This window comes from Pundamilia nyererei, unplaced genomic scaffold (assembly GCF_000239375.1).
Source record: "Pundamilia nyererei isolate P.nyererei 1_Seehausen unplaced genomic scaffold, PunNye1.0 scaffold00052, whole genome shotgun sequence".
Lineage (NCBI taxonomy): Eukaryota > Metazoa > Chordata > Actinopteri > Cichliformes > Cichlidae > Pundamilia > Pundamilia nyererei.
Window position 1 is genome coordinate 2,005,412 of NW_005187453.1, and position 13,895 is coordinate 2,019,306.

General features: G+C 39.8%; 1 protein-coding gene across 6 annotated transcripts in view; it reads left to right on the forward strand.

The window, feature by feature from the left end:
• The window catches only part of pcloa (piccolo presynaptic cytomatrix protein a), a 56,318-nt gene extending 43,015 nt beyond the window's left edge, over positions 1-13,303 (forward strand). For 2 of the 6 annotated variants that reach the window (XM_005733469.1, XM_013910929.1), the window contains 10 exons: positions 181-207; positions 1,264-1,357; positions 2,432-2,503; positions 2,591-2,837; positions 3,415-3,672; positions 6,053-6,194; positions 6,348-6,409; positions 8,312-8,446; positions 9,993-10,138; positions 10,229-13,303. In XM_005733469.1, the coding sequence (XP_005733526.1) occupies positions 181-207; positions 1,264-1,357; positions 2,432-2,503; positions 2,591-2,837; positions 3,415-3,672; positions 6,053-6,194; positions 6,348-6,409; positions 8,312-8,446; positions 9,993-10,138; positions 10,229-10,372 (1,327 nt within the window). In that variant the 3' untranslated portion in view covers positions 10,373-13,303. Of the gene's footprint in view, positions 1-180; positions 208-1,263; positions 1,358-2,431; positions 2,504-2,590; positions 2,838-3,027; positions 3,673-6,052; positions 6,195-6,347; positions 6,410-8,311; positions 8,447-9,992; positions 10,139-10,228 lie in introns of those variants that run through there. The other 4 variants (XM_005733471.1, XM_005733470.1, XM_005733472.1 and 1 more) reach the window with 4 other exon arrangements.
• Positions 13,304-13,895: the final 592 nt, after the last annotated feature.

Genomic DNA, 13,895 nt, shown 5'->3' on the forward strand with positions numbered 1-13,895 from the left:
TCCTGTTCATGCCCCTTTCTAAAAGGCACACTTGACAAATCACACGCTAAACCTAAGCTAAGTGTAGACTAAATCTCCCCTCACAGTCCACAGACACTTTTTGACCCGCCCCCCACCCTCCCTCTGACTATTGTTTCTGTATGTTGTTCTCTATATTTAATGCATGCTGGACCCCCTCAGTCAGGTCATGGTTGTCCAGAATGCCAGGTATGTGACTTGCCCACTTTGGCACTTTGGTTCTGTTTTGGTTGATAATTAGTTGTCACTTTGGTTAAGGCAAAAAAAGAGCAAGGTTAATTTCTCTCTGGAAGTTTATTGATAAAAGTCACTTAGTTCAGTCCTACTAACTCCCTTCAACCTGAATATATTTCCCTTAGTATCCATTATCTCATGATACTCTCTTTGGATGCCCCAGATATTATTATTTTACCATCTGTTTTCCTTACCACATATAAACTAGTAGTCCCCTGTGTTGTTTTCAGAGTTAACTGTTGTCTTTTCCTGGTAGATGGTCTGTTTTTCCTTTCTAACCATCGTAATTTGAAACCCTAACATCGGCCCCAATACCCTAGATTTTGACCCTGTTTTGTTATTAAAATCCCTCAGTAATATCCTACATTGTGCCCTGACATCATAATGTACCCTCAGTGCCCTGCATCCACATCCAGTGTACACTATTATTTTGCCCTACGGCCAATTCATACCATTGTTGTCCAGTATAGAGTAGATTGTCCCTGTCTTTTCCAACCTAACTCTTCCAAACTTACTCATATGCTACAGTCTGAACTCAAACCCTACACACTGCAAAAATATCCATGTCAACAAGTCATTTATTGATGCCCAGCATAACTTTTTCATGTGAAATATCTTAACTCAGAATAGGTAAAAGAAAAAACATTTGGTATACGGTCATTACGTTTGTTTTTGTCATTGGGACTATTGGTGCTTTTCTTCTTACTGGAGACCTGAAACATTTGTTCTTTCAATGCATCAAAATTCTGTGAAACTAAATGACTTGATGGGCATTGAAATGGACTTTTTTGCAGCACACCCTGACATCATACCCTGCTATCCATGCACATAGGCCCATACATTGTTACCATCCAAACAATGTGCATCACATTCATTCTTTTCCCTCTACTGTGACATTGTGCCCTACTCCAGTATCTTCTGCTCCCTGCAATGCGTAGGTTCACTGACACGCATGTTATTTGCATACATGTCGTTGACCAAGTGTGTGTTGCTGTGATGTGTTCCCCCCAGTGCTGAAAACAAGAGGAAGACCAAACACGCAGGCAAGACTATCAACCCTGAGTGGAACCAAACTGTCATCTATAAGAACATCCACCTGGAACAGGTACTGTGTGGTCAGAGACACTTGATTACACTAAAACAGTTTGAGCCTAGTTTGAGCCACTGAGCTGGGCCTCACTGTACTGTGGTGTTGGTGCTTTTTGGAGAATTATTAATTTAATTATCTGACAAATACAGTAATATGACTCACTTTGTGTAATTGGGATTAATCATACCAACAATGTTTCCAAAACTTTTGTCTCCCAGCTTTGATTCTGTGTCTTTGCAGTGCACATATACAGTATCTGTACCATTTTTTTAACTGTATGCAACCTGCTAACCAAGCTTGCTAACATTAGCTGATAACTTTGCTCTTCACTCTCACATCCAGATATAATTAGAAAGAAAATAGAATCAACATATATTGCTTCCTTACATGCTGCTCTTTATACTCTAAATGGTCGGGTGGCGGTGCCTCTTTTATATACAGTCTATTATTCACGCATGGTATTGATATTACTGTCTTAATGCTAATATTTTGCTTTACTTAAATGTTTTAGGGTTTTTTCTAAGCAAACACAATTGCATCAGCATGATAACATCATAAGCTGGAGGTGTCTTCATCATGAGCTTGTTAACATGCCCTGCCAAAGTACAGAGTAACAAAACCACTAGTATAGCTATAGACTCAAGCAACATGTAAACCGACACTATGAGCTCAGACACTCAAAAATGTTATTGTTATCTTACGTTGTTTTTTTTAATGGCATTTTTCTATAACTCTGTAATAGTTCATATATGAATGGACAAATAAGAAAGCCCTCAACTGATTAATTTCCAGATTGAAAATAACAAAAAACTGCAGCACAATATATTGCTTTTTTTTTACTGCTTCTATGCCAACCTGTCATCGTTGCCACTGGTTTTCAGCGGAGCAGATGGATGTATCGCTGAGATTTATTATATCTGTTTAGATCCCATTTTAGATTCAGTGAGCCTGTATCAATCACAGCAAAACTGCCAACTTCTGTCGCCGTTTCTATTCGTTTTTCAGCTGCTTGAAGGCGTGAAACTGCTTTAACTTTAGCTTGAAACTTGAAACTTTTTTATGAACTCTTCAACTGTGTGTACATTTTAGCTTAAGAAGAAGACTTTGGAGGTGAGCGTGTGGGACTTTGACAAGGGCTCCTCTAATGATTTCTTGGGGGAGGTAAGCTCCTTTGATATTATATTTTATACATATATGAATCCATAAAGGTTTTCTATAACTTTTAAAAACTTTTCTATTTGCTTGTAGGTGCTTATTGATCTGTCCAACACTGCCCAGCTGGACAACATCCCGCGGTGGCTCCCTCTCAAGGAGCAGAGCGAGGGGGACCACCACAGACGCTCGCACTCAGGCCAGGGTCGTCACAGTTCTTCTAAACCCTCCTCACAGCACTCCTCCCCTAAAACCACTGGCTCCTCGCATGATAATCAGGATTCCCCAAAATCATCTGTCATCAAGAGTCGAAGCCATGGGATCTTTCCAGATCCGGCCAAGGGTAGGACACGATGTATTCCCCTCACCTCGAATTAATCACCATCTTCCCCTAACAACACTCTGCTGCTTCTCTGCTGTTTCCTCGTCTCTGTAGTCTGTTCTTCTTTATCCCTTTCTTTCTCTTTTTTGCTTTCTTCCTGTCACTGCTCTCTCTATTTCTACCTCTACCTCTGTCCATTTTCTCTTTACAGTCTTGTCTCCTTTATTACCGCCACCTTCCTCTAGTCATTTTTGCACCCATTCTAGCTTTCGCTTCATGCTTTTTGCTTTCTCGTGGTCTGTTTTCTTGGTTGCCATGATGTCACCCTGCTTAGAGGCCTTGCCTTAGCTTCCCTCTATCTTTCTCCTAACACAGAGGGCAACATGGCCGTGGAAGGCTTTGAATGCTAGTTAAAAAATAACCTCAAAGTAACATCAAATTTAATGAGCACGATAGACTATAAGACACACTGGCTAGATTCAGTATCTCACTAGCCAGCAACTCAGCTCGTTGTGAGTGGTGCTCATCAGGTGACAACCACTAAGAAAAGCAAAAGGTAGCCTGTTTTTTGGTAATTTGGTGAATCTGGTTGTTTTAGACACACAGGTGCCCTCTATCGAGAAATCTCACAGTAGCCCTGGCACATCGAAGCCTTCCCCGTCCGAGGGCCAGAGCCAAAGCCACAGCCACGGACACAGCCAACACTCTCGCTCACACGGCGCTTCACGCTCCAGCAAAAGCGCAGCACGACAGCACCATCAGGAAAGCCTCAATGGAAGCAGAGGAGGCGCTGCCGTAGCAACGGGCGATGCCCAACAGCAGTCACAGCAGCAGCCGCCACAACGCCTCCAACCAAGTAAACCAAGACGCAAATAAAGCCTACGCAGCATGGCCTCCTCGCACTCATCTGTTCTACCTTTTGTTGAGTTTTTTTTTTTTCCCGTTCCTTTATTTCCTTTTCCTTACTTAGTTTCCCCTCACTCCTCACACTCTCTGGTTCTCCTCAGCATTGTATCCACAGTGTGTCAACCTTTCATGGCTTCTCTTCTGTATGTATTCACAAGTGTCAGCAGCCAGCACCTCACCTGTAAGGTAGCACACTGTCTTTGACCCTTACTTATTTTGACCTCCTTCCAAATACGCATAATGCTAGCTAATAAGTATCCAGTTCTAACTATTTAAAATCCTATTAGTGTTAAAAAATATGTAATAAAGAGGCTTAAATGTACTTTAATGGAGTTAAACTTAAATATTAGCTTTCGTTTTGACTGACATTAGCTTTTAATTTTAAGATGACAGTGTAAACAGTAGTAAATAAATGAAACAGAAAAAAGCAGATTTGCACAAGATGTTCAAACGAGCTTGGCGATAATGTCAGAGCAGCTCGCTCTAATGATGAAAGACAACTGATAAAACAGTTTCGTAACAGAGGACAGTTCATCAGGAAAATAATTCTTCAGAATTCAGAAAATGACTTTTGCTGCCTGCTAGAACTTAAATCATTTCATTTAACTGATCCGACTTTAAAACCGAAGACAGTTGCAGTCCCCTCCCTTATATCATTTACCTATTTGGATTTTTACTTTGATTTTATTATTATTTATTTTTATTTTTTGAGTTCTCTATAATTTCCTTTTTTGTTAACAAACAACGACCAGCTTTTCTGAAGCTCCTCCACCGAGATGGCTGTGCATGCAGTCCGCTACACCCACCCTCCCAACCCTTTTTTTTCTGTTTAAACAACTACCGGACCCACGATGCACCTCAGTAGATGCTGCACGCCCCACCCAATAGTGATGTGGGAGGGGCACTGCACACTGTGGCTGCATGTGATTGACAGTCAAGCTGGTTGCCATGATGAAGATAAACCGCTCTCTGAATCTCCATCTCGCTCCTCCCTCCTTCCAATTTGAATTCCGACATCATGACCTTTGTTTCCCGGCGTTGACCCCTTGACATCGTGCCTGTGAAACTAAACTCATCCAGGCCAAAGAGGCCGCCTCTCACTGAGGCACCAGAGACACAGCGTAGTGGGCGTGCTCACCATTCAGAGAGCCCAGTCTGACTGGCTGCCTGCCCTGCCATCGATTGTGTCGGCCAAAGGGAGCAGAGCAGACGGCAGACACCTGACCCTCAGGAAAGCCGTGTCAGAAGAGAGGCCGCAGAGCACCGGAGGTGAGAGTTTGCCCAAGAGTCTCCTCTCTGTCGTGTGACTGAAGCACAGATGGAGAAAGGAGAGAAAGAGAGAGTGAGAGAAAGAGAGGATGCAGTACTACTAACGCACACCTGCAGAAAGAAAGAGGGGAATATTCATAAAAGAGACAGGAAGATAGAGAGAAAGTTGCACTCAGCCACATCACCACAGATTCATGCACACACGGCACACACTTTTCTTGAAGGCCACCGACACAGTTCACTAATACCAGGAAGTCAATATCCAAAACTGTGAGATGAGTCATTGAATGTTAACACTTTGCCACTGCCACATCTGCTGCATCATTAAACTGTTATTAGTGAGCTTTTTCGCAATCCGGCATTGATGCCGTGTCGAGTGGCTTGAAAGAAAAACGTGTCGGCATGGATCCTCTCGTGCACCGCATCCACGCATCTTACTTCATTCATACTCTTATCACACTGCCTGATCAGCAGTTTGAGAGCAAAAAAGCTAAAACATTTAAAATCATCTAAAATATCCTGCATTAAACAGTTAAAAAGATTATAAAGAGACAGTCGTAAACATTCTTTAAAGTCCCGAAAATATGAAACTGAAGCACACTGAGGCAGTTTCACTTAAACTTGAGGAATCGGAACGCGATTCTTATTTCATGTAGACGACTAACGATGTCAGTGGAGTCTTCGTGTCTCTTGTTTAGTCTGCATAAACATATACATGTGATATCGCTCTGGTTCTATGTGTGCGTTTTAAGTTTTAAATTTTCAATGTGACTTTTTACTGTCTTGTCTTTGCTGAGAGAAAGATGTCTGTCCATGTGCTTTCAGTGTTTGTGTGCTATTCATTGCGATCCAGTCCTGTGTGCTTTAAAGTAGCTTTCTCTTTGACTTTAGCAAAAACTTTTCAAGTTTTATAGCAGATTTCCACTGCTGCAAATAAGTAATGCTACCTGGCCCATGTTTTTTTTTTCTTTTTTTAATTATTGGAACCAACCGAGGAGGGGAAGGGGCAATTTTTCTTTCTTTGTCTTTGTCGTGATGGGTGTGGTGATATCTATGCACAGCTCGGTCAACCTACAAATCAGGAGATGCCCCGGTCACAGCAGCCTCGTTAGATAGTGGTTTGAGCGGCAGCGCCTACAGCCTACTGGACGAGGAAGCAGAGGCAAACGAGGTGGACAGTGCTATCTTCCAAGTGCCCAGATTGTGAGTCAATTTATTTATCCCACAAAGATAGCATTTTAGCATTTTAAACATGTTAATTTGCTTAACTATTCCTCGCTGTACTAAAGATATACTGTACTACATTGTAATATGCTATGCACTTAAATAATTTATATATTTTTTTCTCTTCCTCAGTGGAAAGATCCCAAATGGCACAGATGTGATAAAATCATCACTGGGACACAGTGACACTGAAGGTTGGGCATGTATCTGTTATACAGTAAATGTTTTTTGTGTGTGTTTTTGGTGTATTCATTACAACATTCATGACATGATTATCTAAGAGTGCAATTAGCAAATGGCTCCTAAAGTTTGCATGACCAACATTTAAACTAGTCCCTTGATGTTATGTGCCATAAAGGGGTTGGACATGGTAGGCTGCTACTGACAGGTAGCATTTAAATAAGACTCACCTGGTATTAAATGGGCTCAAACTGTACCAAGAAAAGTGCCCTATGCCATTTCACCACATCAGCCTGAACCATTGATATAAGCACACACTACATCGATACTTTTATCTTGATTCTGACCCTGCGGTCTAAATGTTGCGCCAGATATCAAGACACACCAGTCAAATTAGGCAATATTTTTCCAATCTTTTGTCCAATTGTGTGCAAATTGTAGCCTCAGTTTCCGGTTCTTAGCTGGCAGCTGAGTGGCAGTCGGTGTGGTCTTCTGATGCTGTAACCCATCTCCTTCAAGGTTGGATGTTTTGTGCTTTCACACAAACGTCCAACCTTGGAGAAGATGCTCTTCTGCATACCTTGGTTGTCACAAGTCGTTGTTTGAGTTATTGGTGCCCTAACTATCAGCTTAAAGCAGTCTGGTTATTGTCCTTTGAACTCTGGAATCAACAAGCTTTTTTTCCCAAAGCATTGCTGCTCACTGGATATTTTTTATATTATATTCCGACCATTTTCTATAAATCCTAGAGATGTTTGTGTTTGAAAATCCCAGTAGATCTAAACTACTCAGACCAGGCTGTCTGGCACCAACAACGCCACATTCAGAGACACATAAATCCCCTTTCTTCTCCATTCTTGATGCTCAGTTTCAACTTCAGTGGGTTGCCCTTTACCATGTTTGCCATGTGGCTAAATGCACTGAGTTGATGCCATGTGATTGGCTAATTAGATATTTATATGAGCGAGCAGCTGAACAGGTGTACCTAACAAAGTTGCTGGGGAGTGTATATATTTTATAACTGCTCACAATAGTTACTCATCCAATTTTAAGTCAGCTCTATTGGTCTATTATATGATTTCTTACTCCTTCTTATGTTGTAATTTGGCTTACGACATACCACACTGTAATTATGACACTGTAATTTTAAATGGACTTATTTTATCTTTTTATCGTTTCACCATCTGCGCTCTGTCTTTTTGTGCCACTGGATTTCTCACTTTTCATCACTTCAGAAGACATTACATCCACTGATTTAACCAAATCCCTGCCTGTATATGACTATATAGTCAACCTTAAACCCCAGACTTCATCCTAAATTGTAAAGATTTATGTTATTGTCCTGAGAAAGGAGCTGCTTCCCCACAATGTAACTGTGTAAACAGATTTATGTCCCCACAACATGGGTAATAAAAGTGCACTTACACACAGCCTACATTTGCCAGGGACTTGTTGACCCAGCTTTCACAACTGCCACTTCCATTCAGTTGCCAAGGCAACTAGAGGCCAGGCAAGGCTCATCATAACTTCTCCTTGTCCTTGTTAAATCAATAAATGTGATTGCTCGCAGACCATGTCAGATATTAGTCATCGCATTCACACACTTTGTGCTCTGTAGAGTATGTCCACTTTGAAAGATGCCACATTTAAAATAATTGTAATAATCGAGCTTATACCCATCCTTATTTTCTTAAATTAGCTCTAAAGCCCTTTCTATTTTCAGTAGCTTTTAACTTGAGGTCTAATAGTTTGCTGAAGTTCACTGTAAATACATCCTATTGCTCTTTTATTTGACTTTTTTCTTTTTTACCCATTTAGAAGGTGCCTGGAAAGCACCTCTGTTGTTTTAAAATGTGCCATATAAATAAGGTTAACTTGACTAGTGCATATTTAGCTTCATGTGTGTATGCATTTAGGTAAGACTCAGGTAATGGGAGAGATAAAGATCGCTTTGAAGAAGGAAATGAAGACGGAAGGTGAACACCTGGTCCTTGAGATTCTTCAGTGTCGTAACATCACCTACAAGTTCAAGACTCCTGATCACCTGCCTGGTAACTGAAAATACCTGATCTATGCACATGACCGAACCAATGCCAAGCTAAAGTACACCAACTGAGCAAGCTGTTGTGACATATCACTTATTGTCATCCATTCTGTCAAGAATGGTGTTTTAGGAAGAGGAAGGTGAAAGAGAGGAAAAAGTATATTTACAGAAAGTTTCCATGATACGCATAATTTATATCGCATTTAACAGCTGGGAAGCCCACACAAATATGTGTTCTGGCATCTAGCTTCCCTTCAAATGTTTGCCAGTTTTATAGCAGCAGAACAACTGGTGTTGCAATAAAGTGTTTCCCAGCCCACGTAGAGCATTTAACCCTTAAGTAATATGTACTGTATATGTGTAAGGCTAAAAAAAGAGACTGTAAAGGCTCACTAATGACACATAAGCCTGGGCAAATAAGATGTGGGATGTGCCATTTATGAGTTATATTTGACAGAAACTGTGTAGTTTGAGTAGTAGCATACATTACAGTATGTAACTCCCTTTAATTGAAAATTAATTAAAGTGTTAAAAAAAATACAAATAGCTTCATTAGAGTACAATCGTATGCTATTTAGCCTTTAAAGATTGCTCTGTGCATTATTATTTAGACACATTGGATAAATGCGTTGGGAGTTATACAGCACAATTACATGAATCTTTCTGCTGATATAATGCAGATTGTTGCCCACACTGCCTCTGCTTGTAGTATTTACTTCCTTAATACCCAAGCTGCCGGCCACTTGCTTGATTTGCATTTGCTACCAGATGGGACCTGCACAAAAGGCTTTATTTCAGCTGAGAATACACTGTCACTCTGCAGCACAGAATCTTGCTCGGTGTTTCATAATGGTAACACTTTATAGTTATGACAGTTATATAAACTATTTATATGTTATATAAAAGTATCGTTTTCAGTGCAGCTGTGTTCGCTATAGACACCCAGTGTCAGGATTCGAAGAATTGGGAGTCACACTCAAAAAGGCAGATTGAAGCAACAAAAGCCATCTTATTGCACTGATACAGAGAACACAAAGTCCAAAACAAACCATCGGGAATCCAAAGTAATCACAGAAATATGCAAGTGAACCACACTGTGAAAGAGAGCAGATGCTGAGGCAAAAATAAAGGGAAGGCATGGCTATTAGTACACAAAGGGGTAATCAGGGAAGTGGACACAGGAGGGTAACGAGAAAGCAGGGAAGTGAAGCTAAAAGCAGGTTGCAAGAAACAACTGTCAGAGGAAAACAGGAAATTATTTAAAAGATATCTGCTTAAATCCTGAAATATGATACAGAAGGAAATGATCAAGCCTTTATTTACAAGCTTGAAACTGAAAAAAAAGGCACATTTTTATTGCACTAATAAAAAGTTATTAAAGATATATGTTCTTAATCCCTAATCCTAAGTGGAAAAATAGGACGGAACTAAATAAACCTTTTAAAAAATACCTAAAACGAATGATTATAGGAAGACATTTTCCTGCAGATGTCAGAAGTCACACTCAGAGAAATCGCATACTTTGTTTTGTTTTGCTTTGTTTCTGTCCACAGATCTTTATGTGAAGCTCTACGTGGTGAATATCGCCACCCAGAAAAGGATCATCAAGAAGAAGACCAGGGTTTGTCGCCACGACCGTGAGCCGTCCTTTAATGAGACCTTCCGCTTCTGCATGAACCCCACCGGACACGCGCTACAGGTAATCCACACAAAGTGTATGTTCACAGTCACATGCCACGTTAGCATCCCATTAAGCACGCACAAAACTGCTGCTTTTTGTTCTTTCCAGCTATTCCTGGTGTCCAACGGTGGCAAATTTGTGAAGAAGACCTTAATAGGCGAGGCCTACGTGTGGCTGGATAAAGTTGATTTACGCAAGCGAGTGGTGAGCTGGCACAAGCTGCTTGCCAGCACTGCCCAGATCCACTCATAGGAGGGGACTCAATCTAAAAGAAATAAGCTTAAGCGGAAAACAGGTTTCTGACATCTGGGTTCCACATCTGGAACGCTGATTCAGTCTTCTGGAAGGTCTGGGCACGGGAAGAGGGGGGATTTTTTTCTTCAACCTTTGTTTCAGGGCTCGCATAGCTTGCTATTTGGAAAAATGCTTTCAGCAAATGATGATATCTGCTCTGATTATGTGAAAAACTTGGAGGAAATCATTATGTGTTTACAGGGAATAAACACATGTTTACAGGACATACAGTGTACAGCAGTGTAGCCAGGACTTAGAAGAAGAACACAGGTGCTGAGTTCAGAGGTCAAGTGCAGAATCAACCAGGTATTACACACTTTATCTCACATACACACACACATGCTCACGACATTGCACACAGTCATTCACACAGAACTTCAAATCTAATAGATACAGGGAATGGACACACTTATAGATTCGAATTGATTTATTTTGACGTGTTATCCATTAAATGTTCTTTAAATGGGGCGCTCACCCTCGCTTTATTATTGTATTGATTTACAAAGCGTTTTGGGAATGAAAGAGTAAAGACTCTGCTATAGAGACCTCTTATTTATTTTTGTATTATGATATTAGCGTAGAGTTCTATGATTTGTCTTCTCCTCAATTATTTAAGTACTTTAACAATCTATTCTGGGAAGGAAGTATATTTTATAATACACTACCTAGCATTCCAGTTCAATACAAAAAAAATATTGCAAGCATGTTTTTGACTTTATTAACAAAAACTACTTGTTCCCTACCCTTTTAATCTGATTTTTCCCTGATGTTATCCAATGATGACTATTGTTTGATATAGCATCAATATTAATATACATCAAATTGGACATTACATGTTGTGCGCATGAGTCTATCTATTTGGTATGGAGTGCCACATGTTCAACAAAAAAAAAAACAAAAAAAAAACACCTCCAAGGTTCACTTTGTATATAGTGAAGTGTCATAGCTGGACATTATTCTACATATATAGATATAGATATATAGATATATATAGATATCTTTATCACAGACAATCAAGTCTTGATGATTGTGGCATAGAGGTTTTATTTATTCATGATGCTGCCCCTTAGAATGTGAGACGTTTACTATATGAGAGTTAAGCATTTCCTCTTTTTCCTTGTAAGATTGGAGCACATTAGAAGTCTTGCATCAGTCTTGCTTTCGTTCGTAAGGGCAGTCAACTCGACGACACTCGCTTTTGTAGTATTTTGCACTTTTTCTGCTTAGAATGTAAAACTAACATCATCATCCTGCTAAATTATTATTTTTTCACTGGGAAAGTGAGAAACTATAGACCAGGAACTACCCAGAGTTACGATCCTAAGACGCGATGCTGTAACAGTAGCATGATGATGTTTCGTCCCACCTCCACGCGCACTTCATTAAACGCCTATTATGCCCATTATTTCATGAGACAGGTCCTGTACAGGTGTCAAAAGACTGGAAGGCTGGTTCATTTAACATTTTCAGTGAAATATCCGAGTGATTTCTATGCAACATCTACTATATAGCGTAAATAACTGCACCCTGACTTGCCAGAAATATGACACTTGGTTTGAGAGGAAGCATTTCTGTTTATTTTGCACTGCTATGTTTTCATGTCCTCCACGAAATGGTTACTGCTTTAATATGATTTGTTGTTTTCTGTTTGGTTTTTTTATTTACCGTGTGATTTTTTTTGTATTGCTATATGAATCTTTATTTATTGCCTGTGAGACAATTTCATATGTTGTATTATATTTGTTTACAGTACATATCAGATGTACAGAGAAATTAGGTTTTTATACACTATGTAGTGCTTGTTTACAATATTTAGAGGGGCCTGAAACTCAGAGAACCAACTTTTTTGCCCTTGTGCACGAACACACGCTCACATTAAAAACGCCAATTCCACGTAGCTATAAATCAAAGGAAGAAAATCGAACATTCCTAGTCATGATTCCTATCTTTGTTTTGCCCTCCCCCTTCGATTTGTTTCATTTTCCAGTAAGTGTATGAATTACCAAAAAAAAAGCAACTAAAGAAAACCTTGTAATCAGTGGACTTCACACCTCAAACGTAAGGTGCAACGTGCATTTTTGGTTGCTTTTCTTAACTTTCTATCCATGTGCTCGTGTGTGTGTGTGTGTGTAGCATCTTCACACCAAGTCCATGCATGTCATTAGCTCTAATGCAGTATCCCTTCCTTTACATGTTATCTGTCTAAATTATCTAAAATTTCTCATAACACACAATGAATTATACAAACACACACACACCCAGATGCCATCTCTATCTTCAACCTTGTAAATAAATAGTTTTTTTATACTGGGGTTTGGGGAAGCAATAGGTCTTTTAGCAGTCAAAACTAAACAAAAAACAAACAAAAAAAAGTCGCGTGATCTTAGAAGTAACAGGGAGTTGTTTCTCCTTGGATCGCTGTACAGTGGATAGGCCGAGGGAAGAGCTTCTGTCTGTTTTTAGGGACCCAGATTTACCCGACCCTTTACACCAAACACTAAAAGTTTACCAGAGTCTAACACAGAAGTCTATCTTCACAACTCAAGTAGTTGCAGGAGAATTTAAATGTGCTCACATTGGATGTTGCATGTTTTGTTGGTGGTTCATACTATTTTTGTGTCCGGATATTATTAAAGAAAAAACAAGAATGGTGTAGAGAGAGATATAGAACAAATGTTATAGAGGGGGAAGTTATGAAGAAAACTTATAATTGATGATGTATGCTGAGTGTACAAAGAGTATGCTTGTAAAACCTGTCTGGTTTTTCACTTGTAAGTAAACAGAAAAAAAAAAGAAATCTAATGTCATGGTTTTGTGATTGTATACAGGAGGTATTGATAAATTATGCAAAATGTGCTGTAAAAATGGCTGTTGCCCCATGTCTAAATATTAAATATCATATAAATGAAGCATCGTTAGCGTGCATTGAGTTTACTGCATATTCCACTGTTAGATAGCACGATTTTATTTTGAACGTAGAAAGTGCAATTTCTGGGAAACTGCAGTGTTTTTATATATATATATGTCTGTGTATATATTTCCGGGGGGGGGGGGGGAGGTTGCATACATGGCTTGCATATGAGGAAGTAACAGAATACAGCCACAAGATGGTGCCATCTGCTATCGTTTTGGCCAGTTGGAGCCCCGTGGTGACGTCCAAGCAAGCCTACGCGAGCCTGCAGTGCTCACACATGTGTCTTCACTTATTACTGATTAGTCTTTTCGTGACTGTGTGGGAGTGTGCAGATGGGGCTTGCTGACAGATCCTTCTGTAGCATCATTTGGTCCGGCTTCATTGTGAGACAAATCAGCACCAGGTGTGTGTATATGTGTGCTCAAGGCTATTTGTTGGTCCTTGATCCCTTTGTATGCAAAATGCTAAAATGTGCTATAATAGGATATCTGACATGTGCTCAGATGTGTCTATAATGCTATGTTACTTTCATATATATATATATACATATATTTATATATATATATA